Source organism: Talpa occidentalis, unplaced genomic scaffold (assembly GCF_014898055.3).
Source record: "Talpa occidentalis isolate TD23 unplaced genomic scaffold, MPIMG_talOcc4v2.1 talOcc4.11, whole genome shotgun sequence".
NCBI lineage: Eukaryota > Metazoa > Chordata > Mammalia > Eulipotyphla > Talpidae > Talpa > Talpa occidentalis.
This window is the reverse complement of record NW_023601104.1, coordinates 81,033,250-81,056,198: the sequence shown is the minus strand read 5'-3', so window position 1 is coordinate 81,056,198 and position 22,949 is coordinate 81,033,250. Positions and strand designations below refer to the sequence as shown.

The following is a 22,949-nucleotide window of genomic DNA, read 5'->3' as shown; positions in this document are numbered from 1 at the left end:
TGCTGGAAAAGGTCTTTATAAAAATAAAGTTAGAAATTAACATATTCAGATATTTACCATGTACTGAATTGAATTGACTGAAAATACATTTTCAGGTGTTTCCAGAGATAATAATAATTGAAATTATACTCTTTTCCTTATTTTTTGCATCCATTTTTATTTTTGGCTTGGGGAAAAATGAAAAATAAGCATATGAAAATAGTATGTGGCTTGTTTTTAATTTCCATAGTTTGCAAGTAGATGTGTTGATTTTTCAAGTCCATTAGAACCCCAGCATGGTGACACCATTCCTTTGTAAGTAGTATGCATATTTAGAAATCTCCCCTGGAGCAAGAGAAGATGAGCAACACGAGAGAAGTTATGAATTTTACAGTAAAGATGCAAAGAACTCTTCTGGGATTCATTTCAGAAAAGCATTAATATTAAGAAATGGACAATAATAAGGGCATGCAGTCTGAGATAACTGAAAGCATAATACTTATTGTAACTGAGCTTTGGATATCATGGTCATACTGATACTGAAGAAAGAATAAACGCTTTTAAACCTTGAGAGAAAGAATAAATATTATAAAGAATCAGAAGTCTCTTCTAATAACTAAATTTTAATTCACCAAATCTTTACATGAGCTTCAATTTGTGTAAGATTGACTTACACTTTGCTCTTTGTCCAGATGTTTCCCACTTCCTCTGTGCAAAACCCTAGTTCCTATTTAGTCATCTCTTGTCTGATCCTGAATGACCACTGGGAGGAACAAACTAGAAGACATTAGAAAGGGATCAATCACTGATGGAAAATATGAAAGCAATGAAGATCTTTTTCAACTTGCAGCTGAGGAAAGCCTGGCCCTTAGATTTTTTTAAATGTAAGGTGATGTCTGAATAATGCAACAATGGTGACCAAGAAGGGCCACTACTCAGCGACCTTGGCTCCTGTCACCCTTTGTGATCCTGTTAAACCTTTGTCTGTCTGCTTGCTTATCTTTTTCTATTTCCCTACATCTGTCTTTAAAGTGTGGCCTGCAATGAACCTGGATAACCCACCAAAGGCTTGCCCACCTCTGTTCGGAGGCATTTTGGTGGGGAGAAGGTGAAAACTTAATGGATTTTTTAAATAGGAAATTTTTATTTGATGATTAAAATTGTATTAAAATATATTGTACATTTGCTTCCCTTGATCAGTGTTTATTTCTCATCTGCTGTCAGCCCTCTGGTCTGGAACTGATTATTTAGGGAAAATTGGTGGGGCCATCTGGAAACACGAGCAACCCTGAGCTTCTGATTTCTAGTGCATGTTTTGATCGATGCTAATTACATGGCTTATTTCATTATTTATGGTTTCTGTTTATTGTTAGAAAAGAAAATCCTAATCGAAAATGAATTGTTTTCAAAGGCTTTGGATTTGGCTGCCCTTTCTACAGAGCATTCTCAGTACAAGGACTGGTGGTGGAAAGTGCAGATTGGAAAATGTTACTACAGGTAAAATTTTGATTACTTGAAGGTTTAGAAGTGGCAGCATATTTTAGAATCTCAAATCTGTTAACTTTTGTCTGTGTGTGATAGTTTTTCTCAAGAAAAATGAATTGTGTCTTTGGCTTGAGAAAGCATTTATTTAATAATCACTTGGTAGCCTTAAGAACACCTTGAGAATAGTGAAATTTTTGAGGTAGAAGGAGAAACTCTGAGATGATTAGGTCCAATAGACCTTTTCAGATGAAGGAGCTGAGGCCAGATAGTGGCTGTAATTTGCATCAGGAATTAGTAACAGACCTGGGCCTAGAATAGGGTTTGTTGATTTCCAGTCAGCTCCTCTTGGCTCTCAAGTCTTTTTTTTTTTTTATTTCCAAGGATGCCTTATTCCGTAAAGAATGTTGTAGTTAAAACATACCCTGTCCATGCATTGCATTATCTCACTTGGATCTCACAGCACCTTGGAGGTAGTTGCTATTTTAGCCCTTTCTCTGGTGAGAAAAATTGAGCCTCAGAAGGTTCCTTTCTTCAAATATTTACAGTCAAATATAGGTAAGAGGACAGAAAACACTTCTAAGCATGACTCCTGTTATGGCAGAGCAAGTGAAGGATACACTGGGGACACAGAGATAGTGCTCTAGTTTCAACTGGAGAGGTCAAGGATACATCGCCAGAGATGTAGCCCCAGATTGACTCTGCCTCTTTGTTCCAGATCATTAGGGCTCAGTTCTTCCTCTGCAATAGCTCTTACCGTTTTTCCCTTACTACCCATTCCCACTCCAGTACCTTAACTTTGGCTTCTCGTGTCATTTGTTAGAATTGTTCCATTAGCTTCTTATCTGGTGTTTTTGCTGCCGTATTCTTGCCTGTCAATGCTTCCTGCACACTACTGTTAGAGTTCCTGTTGCAAACAAACAACCTTTTGTTGGATTCTTTAGTTAATCTCCATTACCTTAAGAATGAAGTTCAGTTTTAAGTGTGGCACTCATGGTCTTGTCCCATCTACAGGTTTGCCTATATCTCTTACTTCTCTCATCCCTTACTATGACCTCTTTTTCAGTTAGACCTAACAACTCAGCATTGCTCTCACATGCTCTGAACATTGTTTTCTTTGTGCTTATGCTCATAGATTGCTTCTATCTAAAATGGCTCCAGGCCTCCCCTGGTGGCGCAGCAGTTGAGCTCTGGGCTGCGAAGCTGCCCGCAGCCTCTGCAGCGCCGGGTCAATCCCCAGCCACAGGCAAGGGTCCCACATGGCGCGACACACCTCTCCTGTCTCACCCACTGCTCCCCTCAGCAGTGTGTTTCTTCAGTCTGCCTGTTCTGTTCCCCGCTCTGACTCTGGTGAATTCTCTCACCCTCCCGCGCTTCTGACTGTACCCAGTGCTTATATAAATAAATAGACAAATCTTAAAAAAAAAAATAAAATAAAATGGCTCCTATTCCCACACCATCCTATCTAGCTGTCAAAATCTTGGCTGTCCCTTCCTCCTTGAAACTATCTTGATTTGCTTCTTCTCTTTCTGTGCTCTCAAGGCAATTTTTCCTTCTCCTTTAGCCATAATGCAATTAAATTTATTTGTGAACATGTTTTGTCTCCATCTTTATTAGTGCCTTCAGGATATGGTTTTTATCTTCACTTTTGCATCTCCTTACCATCATGAAATGTGCATCATGAAATGAAGCATAAAGTTTATTGAATTAAATTGGAAAGAAAAAGTTGGCAGTTGCTGGCCTTTCTCTCTGGACTCTGACTCTGTTGACATGTTATGAATTTGGCTGCTATTCTCATTACTCCTAGACTTTCTTCACATGTGGCCTACCCTATTTCCTTGCACAAGAACCCTTGTGGTAAATTCCATTTCTGATAGTACTGGAAATTATAACTTGACAATTCATTAATACAAAGCATATGACCGGTCTTTCTTCCTTTGGTTTCCAGTTAGCGCAGTAGCTCTGATTGGTTTTTTCTTATCCTTTAAAATTTCTTATACTTCCATCTCCATTGGTTTTCTAAAAAAAAAAAAAACTATTCTATTTTTGTTTTCTTAGAGGTGTCTTTATTATAATCTCTTAAATCATTGAAGAGACAACTTAGTAGGTAAAATTATACAGACTGTCATGGATAATTAGGTGTTCATGGGCTTCAGTGACTAAACTTCAGCCTGTGCTTAAGACTTGCATGCTCAGTGGAAGTAATGTATACAAGTTTGCTGTTTTCCAGAACAATTTAGCATTCTTTGATAAAATTTTATGAGTACTCCTTGTGAAAGTTATATTCCTTGTGAAAGTTATATGGCTTTTTGAAGAGGTAGAGGCTTCTGCCATATCACTTATCATCTAACTTAAGCCAGTTTTTGTGTTTGTGTCAAGTTTAACCCCTTTCATGCCTAGTGTTCCAGCAATGTTTGGGCATATCCACACCAGTGCTTGAGACTTAGGTCAGAAAAGGTCAAAGTTATTCTTTCAGGTCTTTATGAAGGTAGCAAAATAAACATACTGTGTATTTTTCTGACTTTAGGTCACAAAATAAAGGCATGATCATAAAGTACCTAAATAGCTCTTAGATGGCAAGGGATGAGTAGGTATGAGCAAGCCTGACAGGCTGCAGTGTGCTCTTGTGATTGATTTAGTACTGACAGCATGTTCCCCCAGCAGAGGAGATGGTTGCTGACATTTAGGACAGTTATAGTTAATCTAGGAACAAGTCTCAAATTCGTAGACCAGAACAATCAGTATCTAGAACAAAAAAAGGAAAGGAAAATATTTCTAAATTGTAAAATGGTATAACTCCATTACTCGAGTAGCAATTACTACTTACATCAAAATTGTTTAAATATTGCTTTTAAAAATGGGCTTTTGTCTCAGAGCAGATGTTTTCAAAGGAATGTCATCCTTCAGTTCTTCAGATGAAAATGGAGACTAAGCATTTATTTGGGTCCCTTGTCCTATGTCCAGCTGCTCAGAGCTCTTTGGGTGTGAACTGGTCTTACCTGACTGACTGACAGCTCTTAGTCCTGCTGTGACTGGGCTTCCAACAGACTCCCTGTACAGCATTTGAGCATTATATAGACAGTGGATATGGGAAATAGGCAACTTTTGCTAAACTGTATAAACATACGTGTTAATATGTGTGTGTGTGTGTGTGTGTGTGTGTGTGTGTGTGTGTGTGAGATATCACCTTCTTTGGTACATGCTTGCTTTTATAGATGTAATTTGTTTCTATTCATATTCCCAGTAATTAATACTGCAGTATTTATTTTTAAGTTGAATGTCTAATTTTTCAAATGGCTCATCTTAGGTTAGGAATGTATCGTGAAGCAGAAAAACAATTCAAATCAGCCCTGAAACAGCAGGAAATGATAGATACATTTCTCTACTTGGCAAAAGTAAGTAAGGATTCTTAATTTGAGTGAAATCCCTCTTCTTAGAATAAATGTTTAAATTCTGCATGGGGAGAGTTGCCAGTTTCTTCAGGAATATTTGGCAAGTTAATATGTTCCAACTTACTTTTCTTTGTAGCAAGGGAAAAATGAGAACATATGGAAAGGAACCATCTCAGGAGAAACTGATTGCCATGAAAATAAGAACACCCATTTGAAGAATTGCACATTAGGAAAATGTCTCAGGCTAACTTTGCATCCCCAAGGGTGACAGGCCCCAGAGAGAACCTCTTGTCTGCGACACACTTATCTCTCACCAAGGCAGATGCAGAGATTCTTTTCATGCATTGCTAAGCACTGCCATGCCAACAAAACAACATGTCTCCTGCATCAAGGACCCATTTAGTGTAAGGTATATCAGGTTCATTCCAAATGCAGTTTAATTTAACCTTCACGGTGACCCTGCTAGGTAGGTTTTACCATTTCATTTGTAGTCTTAAGGAAAAGGAGATTTATAGAGGATAAATTTTTTTCAGGGTCACTTGGATGTTAAAAGCCAGTATTCCAACCTAGGTCTTTCTGATTCTAGAACTTATCACTGCCCCATAGTGCTACCCACAATCTTAGTACAAGTGAAAGGCCACCTTGAATTTTCATTTTGGGATGAAGTTACTACCTGTCTCTACCACCACTGCTTTAAAAGTTGTTCTTGATGACATGGTAGTTATGACATCTGATTGTATCTTTAGATTATTTTTAAATAAAAAAGTGTGGTAAAGGAGGTTCAAAAGAAGACAAGATATAAAAGCAAGCGCCCCTGTTGGCTAAATATGGTATAAAATTAAAAATTAGTATGTTACAGAGGAATAAAATGAAAGTTACACAGTATAAATTTACTGTGCTAGTTTTAGTATATTGTCTTAAAAAGATGATTTTTCTCTTGATTCTTGTCTAGTTACTGTTTCTTCTTGGTGACACAAGTAAGCCCACAATAAGCATTTGATGAAGGGATGAATGAATGTATGTTTCATATAAAACATGTGGAAATAAAACTATAGCATAATTATTAGAAATTATACACATTTCTGAAAAATGTTTACAGTATTTTACTAAGCAATAATTTATAAATAACCTTTTACTAAGCAATAATTTATAAATTCTTTATAGCAAATACTATCATTTTAGGAACCAGTAATTTTATTGAAATGTTGATTTTAGGTATACATCTCACTGGATCAACCTGTGACTGCTTTAAGTCTTTTCAAACAAGGTTTAGAAAAATTTCCAGGAGAAGTAACTCTACTTTGTGGAATTGCCAGAATCTATGAGGTAAGACTCATCTTACTTAAGAAGTTCACGTAAAATTGAAACCTCAATTTTATAGAAATAAAATTGTATTTTCAAAAGTATGTAAGGTAAAAATTGAAAAGTTATCATGCATACTTGCCCTGTGATCTCATACTTCAGTAACAAACAAAGCAAAACAATTCTTTTTTAAGTAATATGTTTATAGTCCCTTGGGGTCCTTGAAAATGAAATTATGATGACTTGTGATTTACCAACAGAGTAAGAGATTTTAATGTATATACTTAGTCAAATGAAGTTTGTGTTATGAAGTATGTTTTATTTTTAATCTAGTATGTTTTATTTTTTATATTTTATTTTATATTTATTATGAAGTATTTCAAATACACAGAAGAGTATAGAGAATGGCAGGTGATCAAGATAAAGCTAGTTTCCATTAATATATAGCTAGTTGTCCCACCATATTTATTGATCCTTATCTCAACATCTAGGATGTCAAATATCATTTTTTCCCCTATATATGGTAGATATATTTTGGGGTTGTTTTCTGTTCTGTTTTATTGGGATGTCTATCCTTGTACCAATATTATACTGCATATTAGAGCTTTATAAAATTTTTTGGTAAGTCATTTTGATCATCTGTATCAGAAATGTCTTGGCAAAATTCCACAAAAAGCCCCATTGAGATATTTTCCTTGCTGCCTAATTACTATAGCTTTACAGTAATTTCTGATACTGGGTTGGGCACATTTTACCACCTGTTGACCTTCACAGTTGGTTATTCTTAACCCTTTGCTTTTTCATATTGATTATCGGATTGACTTATGAAAAACTATTAAAAAGATAACCTCGTGGGTATATTGGTTGGAGTTGCATTGAATCTGAATGATGAGGTGTGGAATAGACAATCTTTCTTCTCATTCTCTCATGATACAACTCTCCATTTACTTAGGCCTTCTTTCCTTTCCTTGGACAAATATTATCTCCATAAAGATGTTTCAGTGGGGGTCCCTAAAGCTACCTTGAAGTTTGATGATTTACTAGAAGAATCCAATGGATATAGGCAAAATTAAGAAGAAACCAGATGTAAGTTTCCAAGAGTCCTCTTTCAGTGGAATCACACAGAGCACATTTAATTCTTCCAGCAAAGAGTTATGACAACATGTATACAGTGTTGTCTATCAGGGAAGCTCACTAGAATCTTGATATACAAGGTTATCACTGGCATTCTGCCTATCAGGTGCCAAATCCCAGACTCTGCCTATCAGGTACCAAATCCCAGACTCTTAAAAAGTAAAGCAGTGTTCAGCATAAGCCACATTATACTAATAGTTTGAATATAGTGCATCACCCATTTGGGGAAAGTTTTATATTAATGTAGGGAAGTTCTCAGATGTCACCCAAGGGCCAACCTTGTAAACTGGCCTTTCAAAGAATAACATCTCAGACCTGCTGTGTTAATTCTTTTTTGCATAGATGTATTCCTAGGTATAACTATGGATGAAATATTTCTTATTTTTCTATGTGATTCTTTCTTTAAAGTTGGTTTGATACTTGCAACCTGGGTAAATATTCCTTTTAAATTTTAGTACCTTATCCATAGGTTCTCTTAAATATTTAAGTGATAAAATAATCACAATCTGTATGGTTTTAGCTCTTCATTTAAATTATTTTACTTTTTTCATATCCTATTGTTTCGAACTTATAGTACAATATTGAACAGAAGCATCTCTGTTCTCTTTTAAATTTCTTGAAATGCTAGGATGATTTTTTAAAATTTTGTTAGAAATAGAATGGGAAGGTATTTATTATTATAGTTGGGTAGTAGACTATGAATGCTTTTATTTTCTTTTTTTAACTATATTTTCCACATTTTCTGTAATGAACATGTTATTACTTTTAAAATGAAACACATACACACATACAAAAATAAAATGAAAACCAAAAATATTTTGAATTGGCTTGAAATACTGTTTCCCCTTTTGAAATATAATTTTGGTAAACATGTAAATGGAATACTTGATCATTCAATGGAAATACTACATCAATTTCTCTGTAGCTTTATTTGTGTTGCTAAATGTGGTTGTGCTGCCTGATGTACCCAGAATCCAATAACTATGCCACTGGCTTTTTGAGAAAAGAAAGTTTATTGCAAAGTCCACCAGCAAGGATATTAGAGGCAAGGTTCAAATTATTTCCTTGATGGTGAGGGCTTGGGCAATCTTTATAGGGTTGGGGAACAAAGAGAGATATAGAGAAAAACAAGTTGGCAGGTCTGATGGTCATTTCTTTATGTGTCCATATATGGTCAGTTGCATGACAGGCCACCAGAACTTGCTTATTAGTGGACCTCCGCTTTGAATCAGCTCCTGGCAGTTCTTCCAGCAGTGATGAACTTCTTGCTTTGAAATGCTATCCCCTAGATTATGAGCTGAGTGTTATGGTCCTGCTTTCAGCAACAGTTTTCATCCTGGACATGAAAGAGAGAACTTGAGTTCAGTTTACACTCCTCTGTGCTTGTGTTCTCTGGAACACAACTTGGTAAAAGACCTGTTAATTTTGTTCCAACTGTTTTTTCTCTGGTTAAGCTCTGCTGCTTTTGCAAACTAATCAGAAGATTAAAATAAACAGGAGATGGGAGGAGTTGTGAGAAACAAGAAATGAGGCATTATGAGACAAGTATTTTATAGAACAAATTTTGACCACCTTTTGCGAAAACAAGCCCTGACCCTGATTTCAGTGTGACCCTAAATTGGGCTGTTATATAATAAAAAGAGCACTTATTTGAGGATAGATATCATGATCTGGTCTATGACCAAGGGGCAGTCTCGCAAGGTGTGTTCCAGCAGGGCCCAGGCACAGGGGAGACTTAAGGCAGTGAAGTGGTCTGAGCTTAAGTGATTTGTTTTGAAACTTTTTGGATTGGTGGTTAAGTCCATTTGCCTGTCCATGCTTGGCTTAGAAGAGTCTTCAGACAAAAAAACTGTTGTGTGTTGCCACTGTGGTCTCTTGTTTTTTCATGGTCATTAAATTGCTGAGTCAGGCTGTTAAATTTTCACCTAGAAGTCTCAACATGGCAGAGTCTTGATTGACACAACAGGCTTGAGTCAAAATAGATTCCACAACATGAACAAAATTTTGACCAAGCAGTTTAGAAAGGAAGAAAAATAGAGTCAGTTTTTGAAAGCAGTGGAATTTATGCATAGTGATGAGTATCCTATTGTTATTGGAGCTCTTTAAGCTTTAAGCTCCACCTTTGGTACAGTTAGTCCTTCTTCTCTTCTCTTCTTAGGTAGAAAGTGCTGGCAGAAAAAGCTAGAGTGTCTTTTCTTTAATGTATGGTTGCTTGTTGGAAGAATTACTTTCAACCTTCTGTTCTAGTCACTGTTGCTATGACTGGGACAGGAAGTGCCTCTGGAGTGGATTCCATGGTCAGCTGCCTTCCTCCCTTCCGGGCTTTGGATTTGGCCAGGAGTTGGAGGAACCTGGCAATTTATAAAGGTGCAGGGGAGAAAATGAGAATCTGAGTTTGCTTGGAAGAAATAAATGGAGACGAAAATATCCAAGTTGTGAGGAGAATTTGACATGTACAAATAGGGTGGTCAAGAATAAGCATAGACTTGAAATAGTAATATACCGTGTTCCCTCTTGAATTTACATGGTTCATTTCCCCGTTGACCATATTTACTGTGCAAAGAGAGATTTCCAGTGTGCTTTTTTTCTTTTTATGTGGCAGAGAATTTAGCGTTAATTAGTAAACTTTATTCTTTAGTTTTATAGCTTACACTATACATACCTTTAGGGGTGCTTGTGTACCCATCATGCTTTTCTCTGGAAGGATCGCTTTCTTTATGTGCTTTTGTTTTTATAACTTTCATTTTGGTCTTGTATCTTTTAAATGTTTTCTATTTTATTTATTTATTTATTTCTAAAGGTTTATTTATTTATACAAGCACTAGGGTATAGTCAGAAGCGCGGGAGAGTGAGAGGATTCACCAGAGACAGAGCGGGGAGCAGAACAGGCAGACTGACAAAGTACACTGCTGAGGGGAGCAGCGGGCGCGGCAGGAGAGGTCTGCGTGCCATGTGGGACCCTCGCTGGCGGCCGGGGATCGAACTGGTGCTGCAGAGGCTGCAGGCAGTTTTCGCAGCCCAGCGCTCAACCGCTGTGCCACCAGGGAGGCCCATGTTTTCTATTTGAAAGTGAATAAATAAAGTGAATACATTGGGTGTTACCTATTGTTTGTTGCTTGTTTTGTACAGAAATGATTTCTCCTTGCTAAATTTATTTGATGGTTGTTTTAGTTTTTCTTGAGGCATTTTATTTATCCATTCAAAAGACAAGTCATTATTTGAAATTTTCTTTGTTACAAGGTGTTTGACATTAGAAACATTATCCTAGAAAACATTATTCTAGTGGTTCTTGAATTTTACAGTGTATAAAAATGACTTTGAGAGTGTCTGAGAAGTGAAGCCCATTTTCCACTGAATGAAGTGTCCTGTGGGGCATTTGTATGTTTAGCAGGCTAATGAGGTGATTCTGATGTATTGTGGGCTTTGAGAAGCATACTACAACATTTATTTTCTTAAGATATTTTCAATTACATATTAATAATTGAAAGCATAATTATAGTTAGTGTTTTGTAAATTGGTTCAAAAATAACCATCATAAAGATCACTTAAGTGATGCCACAGTTTATATATTTGGCATTTATCCAATTGAAAATATTATATTAAATTTTCTTAATGAAATTTATTTTAGTGCTACTATAATTTCAACAGTTCTGATACAGGAATAGATTAAAAGACCAAAATAGAGTCCACATAGATTCATGAAAATTTGTGATGTTATAAAGATGCCTATTAATCCAATTAGATGATTGGATTATTTATAAATATTTAGATAAAAATAAACTTGGATGAGTAATGACTCCTTTAACTGAAAGAAGTCATTACTATCAGGTGACTAGAAGATTTATGAACTATGAAGTTCCAGAAGAAAACACAAATGAATTTTTTGTATAAACTTGGGATGGTAAAGACCTGTATAAGGTTGATACAGTCTGAAAACTATAATAGAAAATATTAATACATTTTCTATATAGTAAAAACAAAAATACAAGTAAGAGCAAATGAAAACAAAGCAACAGAGGTAAAAATATTAAATGAGGAAAATGCTTGCCAATACCTGGGATAGACAAAAGGTTGCTTTTTAATTTCCTAGGTCTGCATGTAGTTTAAAAATTGCTGGATTTTAGAAGGTTTACATATTGGTGGTAAAATTACCCCCCCCCCCAAAAAAAATACACTTGCACATCCATTTATGAATGTGGAGAAACTAGGTGTTTCCTCAGAGCACTTGTGGATCAATATATCATGGTATGGCTTTTATGTAGGCCCTTGTTTTCTTACCAGCCAACACAGTGGCCATTGACCCCTCTCCATGCAAGTAAAATCACAAATGAATTTTTTGTGAGTCTCAGAAAGGAGACAACAGCCAAATGCTAGCAGCATTTTGGTCATACCGACACCTCTTCTGAAGAGCTAACCAAGCTCTCTTGCTTTTCCTTTGAAGGGAATGTTTACAACACTGGGCCATGCTGGTTTTTGAACTGAAGTTAGCACAGGTTCATTTCATCTGGAAGGAGAAAGCAGTAAGTGCCTGGGTATCCCTGAACCAGACCTCTGCCTCCAGCTCTCCTCTGTCCAGGAGGACAGTTTCCCACCAAGCCCCTGCATACACACAAATCAATAATAAAATGACAAAAGATAGGATAGAAAAATGGGCAAAGGTCATGAGTTGGAAATTCACAGAAAAAGAAATAAAAGTATGTAATGTGTTGAATGTTTAACCTAAGTCACAGTTAAAGCAGTAATAACTAAGACAGTAATGACTTCATCAGGTTGATAAAGATGAATGAGCTCCACAGCATCTAGGGTTGTGCATGGCATGAAGGACAAACACCACATGTGGACATTGTTGCGGGGAGTACATACTGATACAGCCCATTTGGAGGCTCTTTGCAGTTGCTGATGAGACCTTTAAATGTGCATGTACTTCAGTTCAAAATATTACTTCTAGAAATTTTCCTTAAGGATATTTTCATATAGTATACAAAGATATATATAAGGATAATCTTGTAGTATTTTTACATGGTAAACAAAATGGAAAGAAATGCTTCATTAAAAAGAGTCTGGTTAATATGGTCATTGGGAATTAGAACTTGAATATGAATTTTGGGGTACACAAACATTTCCATCCTAGCCAGGAAGGATTTGATGAATGAGTATAGATGAGGTGATAGGGGGCTGAGTTAAGATGCTTCTTTGTTCTTCCTTGTAAATTTCTCAAGGCTTTTGTACCATCAAAATATTGAAAGTACATTTCTATTGAAATTCACAATTTTTATATACTTTTAAGTGGGTTTTTATGTTAAAATATTAATATTTGGAGCAGTTGCAAATAAAAACAGTGTAAAATTCAGAAGGATATGAACTCACAATTCACCAACAATTGTGTCATCAGTCTTATGTTTTGAAAAATCTTTAAAATATTTTTCAGCTATAAGCAATGAATGTTACTGTGCATGGACAAATGAGACTTAACCTTCATTAATAACAAATGCATAGTTCATGATGATGAAGGAGACTCTGGTCTCCCTGCTACCAGTCTTCCCCACTGGCATGCTCTGTGTGTGGTTACCATGACCCTGTGTGTGGTCACTCTTTAAAATGTAAACACAAGCCACATTATTCCTCTGCTTCTGACTCTAATGGCTTTCCTTCAACCTAAAAATAAATCTGAAGTTCCTACCAGGCCACCAAGGCCGCCTAAAAATAAATCTGAAGTTCCTACCAGGCCATCTGTGCCACTCACCTGCTCTGCAGCCTCACTGCCCTATGTGTGGCTCTTTGCACGTGGCAAGGGTGTTCCCACCTTGGGCTCCAGCAGCTGCTCTTTCCCCTGCCAGTGTCATCAGGTCATGACTTCTTGATTCATTCAGGCTGTGGTTCATGCAGTGCCTCCTCCCCATGACTCCTTGGGCAACCCTTGTTGAAGCAGCCTCTCCATACTCCCTCTCCTCACCCTGTCCTGTGTCTCTTCATGTGATGCCACCAAGCTGACAGTGTGTCTCATATTTGTTCACCTGTTTATCTTTCCTATCTGAAGGAAACTCCTTGTTATGGTAATTTTATATTTTAGTTTGTATTGTGTTTCCAGGGCCTAGAACAGAATCTAGCACATCATACTCTCTCAATAATTGTTGAATGAATGAACATAAACCCATCAAAAAATAACTTCTTGGAAATATTAATCAAGGATTGTCCTTTTGTCTTGCCGGGGAATAGGAAATGAACAATATTTCATCAGCAGCCGAATACTACAAAGAAGTTTTGAAGCAAGACAATACTCACGTGGAAGCCATTGCATGCATTGGAAGCAACCACTTTTATTCGGACCAACCAGAAATAGCTCTCCGGTTTTACAGGTGCGCTTCATCTTCAACTTGGAGAATTGCTTTCCTGTGAAAATTAATAACAATAATAGCAATAATAGAGATGGGATGAGAAAGTAGAGAAATAAAGGATAGGCCGTGTCTATGTGAGAAACACTTAAAATACTCTGTATTGGTGTTAAAGTGACATCAATCATTTAGAAATGTGTAGATCTTTGGCATCTGACGGGAGCACCTGGATAGCAGAGTTTTAAACACCACATCGCTTTTTGAGTTAGTCACTTTGTCATCAACCCTTAACAGTTTGTTACTGGAAATTCTTACCATCACTGCCTCCATTAACATCACTAAACATAATCTGAAAACCTTCCAACTGAAATAGTGTCCAGATTTGCAAGGAGCAGTGCACCCCAGATTCTGACCCTGGTGAGGACCTGAAACAATCACCTGTTTTGTGAAGTATTGTCAAGTCTTGCCCAAATGTAGTTTTCTTTTTTTTTTAAATAAATTTTATTTTTATATTCCCCATACAATTGCAACCCCCTTATTTTGACCCCAATCCCTTCCCTCCCCGCCCACCACCCCCTATAAAGTGTCTCTGGTTCATAGTTTTTTGTTGATTTTGATTTTCACTTTCTTATAGTTATTCATTTTCCTGGTCCCTTATTTAAGTTTTCTAGATTCCTGCTATGAGTGAGACCATCCGGTATTTTTCTTTTTCTTTTTGGCTTATTTCGCTGAGCATGATCCCTTCCAGCGCCATCCATGTTGCTGCAAATTGCATGTGCTTATCTTTTTTGAATGCTGAGTAATATTCCATGGTGTATATGTACCACATCTTCTTGATCCAGTCATCTATTTTTGGGCATTTGGGTTGTTTCCAAAGCTTAGCTATTGTAAACAGTGCTGCTATAAACATAGGGGTGCAGGTGCTCTTTGGAATTGATGCCAAACGTAGTTTTCAAAGTCAAAATAAATTCTGTTCACTGGCTCTCTTTTGAGTGCATGCTTATTTTATACTTAGGTTTTCAAATTTAATTTTTAAATTATGAGTTCCTCCTCAGCCCATGGGTAATATGCCAGGAGATAACTGACGACTGACAAGATTTCTTTCCAAATAGACATTAAAGCATAAAACACAATAGTATGACCAGTCCTGTGCATATACAGCTGATTCTACTCCCCAACTCTCAGAGTGGGTCTCGGGGTGCTCAGCCGACCTGGGCTGCATTTTCATTTGCTTATTTCAACTCTCTCATCTGTGGTCCTTTGAAATGAATGATGCCTAGAAGAAAAATAGGGTTCTTGAGCTGCACCTGAAAGCTAAGTGGATAATGTAGTAATTACCGGTAGGCTTGTCTTCCTTAGTAGAAGCTCATGGGAGGTCAGTAGACACAGCTGAATCATGCAATACAGGTAAACCAAAATATGGGTTCCAAATCAGCTGAGAGCTCGGAGGTGATATGTGAATAAACACAGTCCTCAAATTAGGTTAAGTTAGGAATTTGCCTATGGGCACCAAAGCTTTATGAAGCAGAAATATGTGGGTCTTACTGTATGCGACTCTTTCTTATTTTGGTTTTCTATCAAAGCTTTTGTGGAAAGAACTTACATAATTGGTTTCTGACCTTGCCTCTGGACACTTTTCCCATGACTAGTACCATCATAGAAGACATGCCTTTGCATTTGCTTTAAAATGTTTTCATGTAACGTTACTTTCTTGTCTTAGGGAATGTTAAAAATTATAAAATGAGTTTATTCCTAGCGGTTAACATATCTATGTATATAAGATGTTTTAATGTTTATAAAGTTGGTCTGACACCAGAATTTGTGTGCTCTTTTCAAAAAGGCGACTCCTGCAGATGGGTGTTTATAACTGCCAGCTTTTTAACAATCTGGGGCTCTGCTGCTTCTATGCCCAGCAGTATGATATGACTCTGACCTCGTTTGAACGTGCCCTTTCTCTGGCCGAAAACGAGGAAGAGGCAGCTGACGTCTGGTACAACTTGGGCCATGTAGCTGTGGTATGTTGTTTCCCTAATTTAATTTCTGTTGTAGAAAAGGCAGCACAATGTAGTTAATGTGACGAAAACCTTGAGTATTAGTGAAGATAGTCTTAGGTGTTATGAATATAGGTTTGGTTAATGTCTTATATAGCAATTTAGAGATTTCTAGGAGTCCCATTAAGCCATTGTATCTTCCCAGGTGAAGGCCCCTTGCCTTCACACTTGACTCCTCTGAACAGGACTCATTCCTTTCTCTGTGCTAGCCAGAAGGATTTATATGTAAAAAGAAAGGAGGAGGAAGTGTATGGGCTTGTGTGTGTGAGAACACGTGCTTTCTTTTGCAGGGAATAGGGGACATGGCTTTGGCACACCAGTGCTTCAGGCTGGCGCTGGTGAACAACAACAGCCACGCTGAGGCCTACAACAACCTGGCAGTGCTGGAGATGCGCAAGGGCCACGTTGAGCAGGTTGGTGAACTACCGGGGGCATGGTGGACCACCCGCTTTACTCAAGAAAAGCTGTCACCATGCCTGTTGTCATTTGTTAGCTTAAAAATAAGCTCTAGAGCCTGACAGGCCTGGGTGTGAATCCCAGCTCTGTACCTGTTACTGAAGTGACCCTGGACAAGTTACTGAGCTTCTCTGAGTCCAAACTAGAAGATGTGGCTCTATGAGGACACATTGGGGCTGCCTCTTGTGAACTGTTCCCCCTCTCACACTCACCCATCTACCATCCAGGTGCTCAGGTCAGAGTCTTAGGAGCCATCTGAGGGAGAGGAAAACATTCCTGGCCTTTTTAGGTCCCCGGCTGGGTCTGAAAATCAACCTGACAAAGATTAACAGAGGAAAAGCTCACAGTGTGAGTTGAATGTTTACATGAACACAAGAGAATGAAAATTTGAGAAGAGACCAGAACAGGATGCTCATATTCCTTTAGACAAAGAAACAAGTTTGTGAAGAATTGACAAGACAAAGGGTTTTGGGTGACAGGTAGCTTAAAAAGAAGGAACTAGGACCAAGGGTTACTTTAACAAGTTTCCTTTAACCTCCTCAGCACCAAATTCTCAGTCTTGGAGGGGACCTTTCTCAAGGGCGTTTTATGACCTGTTTTAGGGCAGAAGGATGAGGAGGAAATCAGAGCGGCCTTCCTGCTTCTGCTGTTTTTTTTTCTTTTCCTCCAGCTTTTGATGTTGAATAGGCCACGGTTTCATTTTTTGGTGTATCATGTCCTGAACACATCACACCCTTAAAGCCTCTTTTCTCACCTTTCTCTGCCACCCTATGCCCCCAAAATACACAGCAAGTCCTGTCAGTTGTACCTCCAAGCCACATCCTTCACCTGGACACTCCACTCCTGTCCACCCTCCTCCCTCTCCAAACTGTTCCCACCTCTTGCCAGGACTCTTCCAGGTCTCCTTGCTGGTCTTTTTATTTTCATTTTCATCAGCAAGAGCTATCATTTTCAAAGCACTCTGCTTTACATCCTCAGAACAGCCAAAGGGATTTTTAAAAAACAAGATTGTTTTAATACTGCTTCTCCTTTCACTTGGGATACAATCTGGACTTGCAACCTTGGCCTGCAGGCTGCACATAATCTGGCCTCTGGCTCTGTCCCAGACCACATTTGCCACCCCTGCTTCTTCCTTTCCCTCTGACTTCTGGACTCTTGAACTGCCTTTTGGCTCTGCAGAAGCACAGTGCTGCTCGTACTTCAGGGCCTCTAGCATGTTCTTTCAGATCCTGCAGAGCCTCTTTTCTTTTTGTCATTCAGATCTTAGCTTAATTGCTACCTCCTTAGAAAGGCCTTCTCAAACTCCATTCTTCAGTTGCTCTGAGGACTATCACATCTACTTTTATCATTTTATCAGCTATTTTCATATTAAAGTACAGAATGTGGAATCCTAGCTCCATGAAAGCAGGAGCTTTCTCTGTCTTCTAACTGCCATATTTTCAGCAGCAAAACCAGCGCCAGGTCCATGGTCAGTGCTCAGTCAATATTTGTGGAATAAATGGGCAATATATGAAGTAGGGAAACAGTGATACTGACCTGCAGGTATTTTTGTGAGGATTAACAGAAGATACATATTATGCTACCTTTAGCCCCCCCATAGAAATGTAATATTGAGCCATGGTGGATGTATTATTGTTGTTGTTATTTGAATACAAAAGGTTTAAAATGCCAAATATGCTCATATAGTCTTACTAACAATCAAGGGTTGACACTATTATATTCTCACTTTAGAGATAAAGAAATAGAATCCAGTGGGGTGAGTAACTGTCCAAGGTCACAGACACAGTGAGCTGCATGCCAGGACTTTGACCTCCAGCCTGCTCTCTTAGGCACAGTGATTAACTTTTCACAAAACAAGACACTTCATTGTGGATGTTGCTTTTACTTAATCAATTCTCCCAAAGTAAATAAGATGAATTTGCATTTTACAAACAAGAACTACTCTAAGACTGGACCTTGTTCTGCCATGGAATTTTGCAATTTATGATCATTTGAGCCTATAGCAGACAAGAAATGATGTGGATTTTTTTTTCCTTGAGTGCTTTAGAGAACAGAAAGCTTGTCATTTTCAGGTGAGCAGTATAACGAGAAATGCTGGCTCCTTCTCATCCAAGCACAGAATTTGGGGCTTTGAAGTTTATTTACTATGGTTTTTTGGTTGTTTCATTACAGAACAGTTAATTGGAAGCCTACTAAGTCAATCAATCAACAGACTAACCCTAGACTAAAGAGACTTTTTTTGTTTTGTTTTGTATTCTAACTATGTCATGAAATACTAACTACAAGCACAGTGGTTCTCAAATGACTTTAAGTTTTTGTTCTCTTATTTTCTCTGTATTTTGAGACTTTTATTATTCATATCATTTGGTAAGAGAGAAATAGTTAATTGTATATCAATAAGTCATTGTATATCACTAGAAATATAATCTGTGTTTGTTACAGGATCATGTTTAAGGATACATGTTTAAATATCCTAAAAGGATACTTTTACAAAAAAAAAAAATCACAGAGGTTATGCTGCTCATGCTCAGATATCTTTTGTTTCCCCCCTTTTTCCCACACAGGCAAGGGCACTTTTGCAGACTGCATCATCTTTAGCTCCCCATATGTATGAGCCACACTTCAACTTTGCAACAGTCTCTGATAAGGTATTCTCTTTATCAACTTATCGTCTGAACTATTTCTTTCCCTTTCTTCTTCTTTTTTTTTAAAGTACAGATCGATAAGGAAATTCTAACCTTACCTGATTGATAGAAATGATTTTTAAACATTGCTACATAATATGCCTTTACTTCAAGTCTAATAAACGAAAGAAATTTGTCACTGAGGATTGGCAAAACTTAACACCATTGTAGATTGCAGAAGAATTATTTTTTATTTTAAAAGATGAAATTTAGTCACTGGAAAAATACTAAGTGACTCCTGGTTTGGGATGGATTTAGTCACTGGCTTTTACAGTAAGGAAATCTTGTAGATCATATTGTTACCAAGTCTCTGGCATGATTACTATAAAATTAGGTATATTAGTGAAACCTATTATAACTATGAACAATATGAGGAAAATGCAGCAGTTCTTACTATATAGCAAGTTAGTTACTCTCCCAAAGCTAAAGGAGTGGTGCTGAGTGGGGAGCAGAACAGGTGGATCTACTGAAATACACTGCTAAGGGGAGCATCAAGCAAGACTGGAGAGGTCTGCTGTGCCATGTGGCCTAGCTCCCTGGCCAGGGATGGAACTCAGGCCCTAGCAGTGATACTGCTGAGACTTAAGCCCTACGCCACTAGGGAGGCCCCTGTAAGTCTTTATAGACCAAAAGACATAAAAATAGCATTTGTCATATCATGAACATGAAGCCCTCCACACTCAATTCTGTTTTGAAATAAAAGAGGTTATAATTTGTGAGTGCTAGGTGGTAGCTACTGTTCCAGAAACTCTATACCCCTTCTCTAACTCTCCCAGTGACCCTACTACATAGGTACCTTCCTCTCTCTCTCTCTCTCTTTTTTTTTTTGCAGCTGCTGTTTCATTTACTGAGCCTCTGCTATGTATCAGGCACTGTTGTAGGCACAGAGGTGTTAGCAATGAGTAAAGCAAACAAGCCTTTACCTCTTGCAGTTCACCTTCTACTGAAACCCATAGTTTACAGAGCTTAAAGAGCTCCCTAGAGTTCACGAGGTGCAGCAGGTCCAGAACTCACACCCCGCTCCCAACAATGCCCAGATGCAGGTCCAGAACTCACACCCCGCATCCAACAATGCCCATATTCATTCCACTTAGACCACAAAGGAGGCTTGATTACTTCCAGGAATGTCATCTCATTTTATGAGTTATAACTCAAATGAGATATTTCTTTATACAGAAGGCTACACTTCCAAAAGAGATAGTAGTATGTTAAAAAGAAATGCTGACTCAGAACAGGGCACATACATACCCATCTTATATTTTATATATATTTGTGAGTTGACTTTATTTGCCAGGGGGAAATGCAGAGTAAGCCTAATATTTTAGATTATATTAGTAATAGGTTATCTCACTACCTGCAAACCAATATCACTCACATATCATGCCCTATAATTTAATTGAAAATTAAAATTATACCTTTCAGCTAAAAAAAAGTAACTTATGTTTTTGATATTTATACATTACAAAATAATTACCAGGATTATCTAGTTTCTTCGTGTGTGCACACACTAAAAAGCTTTCTTTTTGAAGAAATGTATACACCAATCAAGGTACATTCAGGTAGATGCAGATAATGTGAGTGTTTTTCTTTGGACACAAAATTTGTTGAAAATCAGAGACACCCTTTATAAACTTTTAAACCCAGATATCTTCCTAACATTACTGTGACAGCACCATTTAAAACCACCCGGAGCATGTTATTGTATTTTAAATACAATAGTTTTTGCTTGAATTTTCTGTCCAAAAGATAACATTCTAATCAAAATATGTCTTTGTCTATGGTACATTGCAAATAGTTTCCCTAAAATTGCACTTTTATGTAGAGAGCTGTCTGCTTTAGCATGCAAATGTCATTTTATTTTTATAATACTATCAGTGACAGGAAAAGAAAACCCAGGTTTATGAATTCATAACTAGACAGCTGTAATGGAGCAGAAATTATTTATATAATTGGCTATTTTATTTTTCAAGAGTGAATTATAATCTACGTGAAAGGATTCTAAAATCAAAGTAGCAGAACCAAGCAATTTATCCTTAAAAACTCTTTGAGTCCCTACTGCATGCAGATAGTATATCTTCTTTTGACTTCCTTACTCATCTTTTCTCATTCCATGACCTTATCCTGGCATTTCCTCCAGATTGGAGATCTTCAGAGAAGCTACATTGCTGCCCAGAAATCTGAAGCAGCGTTTCCAGATCACGTGGATACCCAGCACTTAATCAAGCAGTTAAAGCAGCATTTTGCTATGATCTGATTGTTCTTTGGACCATATATGTTTCTCTGAAGGAGTATTAAGGGGAAAAGTTATGTGTGTGTGTATATAATATATATATATATATATATATATATATATATATATATATATAATAATACGAACCTGTGATTGGTAGTAAAGGAGATGTGTGGGAGTGTAAATAAGAATGTATAGTGAAAACTTTGTAATAATTATTTTATGATATTGTAAAAAACAAGATTTAAGTTTTTAAGGTAAATCATGAAACCTTTCACATGACATGGTAGATGTTTATAATGTCTATAACCATTCATGGATTTCCTCAAATTTTTATAAGTGTACATTTTTAATGTTCTTAAGCTGGCCATTAGCTATTGTGTAGCTTAAGAGGTCTGAAATCCACTTTAAAATTGCACTTTTATGGCCAGAAGTATGTATATTTATCCTAAATAGAGACTTTAGAGTTTGAAAATTGTCTTTACAACTTTTTTTAAATCAAATGCTTTGTGAGAAACTCTGCATTTTCTTGTATATTGTGCTTTAAAATAAATCAGTATGTAAAACACCGTCATTCTGTTATTTTTCATAAGTTTCTGGTCATCTCAGATAAGACAGGTGTTTTAGAAGTCTAATAACTTTAGAAATCAAGTCATGGTTTTAATATTATTTGTAATGATGTACTCCTAAGAGTGCAACTTTTGTTTTCTCCTAAGAAGCTATTAATAGGCTACCCACCTGTTAACAGAAGAAAATGAGGGTGGTACTGGAGTCACAGGCTAGGGGTCCACGCTGTGGTCAGCCGGGAAGGCTAGGTAGATCCTCACACCTGGCCTGCCAGGTCAGGAGAAGCCGCAGTCTCCTGCTTTCAGTGGGGCTCTCATTAATGTGCTCATACAAGGAGCGTGTTGTTGGAGCAGCCCTTCAGACTCCTATTTGGGACTTTGTGGGCCTGTGTTCTTTTTCATTTTTTAACTTCATGGAAACTATTTTATAGATACTTGTTTGTTTCTGCTTAGAGGCCGTAAATAGTACCACTTAGCGGACAGATCCCGAAAATGTGAATTCAGGAATTACAGGTTGTTAGAACCTGGGAGTCCCTCCCGAGCGTGGATGGTGTCTGCAGCACACTGTGGAGAGATTGGCTCAGAGTCCCCGCTGGGCATAACCAGAGCCCAAGCTCTTCTCCAGGCCCTTTAGGCTTTGCCTTTGTTGGTTCTCCTGCCTGTGCTCATGCTTGTTAAATTCATGAGAATTTCCTGAAGCACTATCAAATTTCCTAATACTGTATTCAATATTTAGATTCAAATCTTACAATGTAAACCATTTTCCTATTTAAGAGCTAAGGTAGCTCTCCTGCCCACCTGTGACTATGCAGGTGCTTCTCTGTCTCCTTTTCCTAATAAACCTGTCCTTTTAAAATGTCAAGAAAATAAAAGCTACTAGCAGTGCCAACAGAGGACATTATATGTACCCAGCACTGTTCTAAGCACTTGATGTGGATTAATTCACTTAATTTCCACTGCAAGTCCTATGTGATCTTGCTATTATGGGATCCTGTTACTTATGAGAAAAATGAAGCACAGAGAGGTTAAGTGATTTGTCCAAGGTTATAAAGCTAATAAGTGCCCAAGTGGGGGTTCAAATACAGGCAATGTGACCCTGAGTATGTGCTCTTAACCACCACATTAAATCATCTTTCAGTGTTCCCCTATAAATAAAGTTATTATCATTTAAAATGAATGTTATATGCCTGAGTAAAATTGAATAAGGGAATGTTGACAGCAAAAGTAAATGAGTCAGTATTCCTAAGATGATACCAGAGATTTTTTTGTCTTGAATTTATGTTAATTCAATGTGAATACCAATGCAGAGAATGAGTCAGGGTGGCTAAGGGCAGGAGAATG

The 22,949-nt window shown here is 37.5% G+C and overlaps 1 protein-coding gene across 2 annotated transcripts in view; it reads left to right on the top strand.

The window, feature by feature from the left end:
- TTC8 (tetratricopeptide repeat domain 8) overlaps positions 1-21,609 on the top strand; it is a 47,646-nt gene extending 26,037 nt beyond the window's left edge. For both annotated transcript variants that reach the window (XM_037503731.2, XM_037503732.2), the window contains 8 exons: positions 1,391-1,476; positions 4,769-4,856; positions 6,069-6,179; positions 13,506-13,645; positions 15,462-15,636; positions 15,963-16,085; positions 18,693-18,776; positions 20,950-21,609. In XM_037503731.2, the coding sequence (XP_037359628.1) occupies positions 1,391-1,476; positions 4,769-4,856; positions 6,069-6,179; positions 13,506-13,645; positions 15,462-15,636; positions 15,963-16,085; positions 18,693-18,776; positions 20,950-21,066 (924 nt within the window). In that variant the 3' untranslated portion in view covers positions 21,067-21,609. The remainder of the gene's footprint in view (positions 1-1,390; positions 1,477-4,768; positions 4,857-6,068; positions 6,180-13,505; positions 13,646-15,461; positions 15,637-15,962; positions 16,086-18,692; positions 18,777-20,949) is intronic.
- The last annotated feature ends 1,340 nt before the right edge of the window (positions 21,610-22,949 follow it).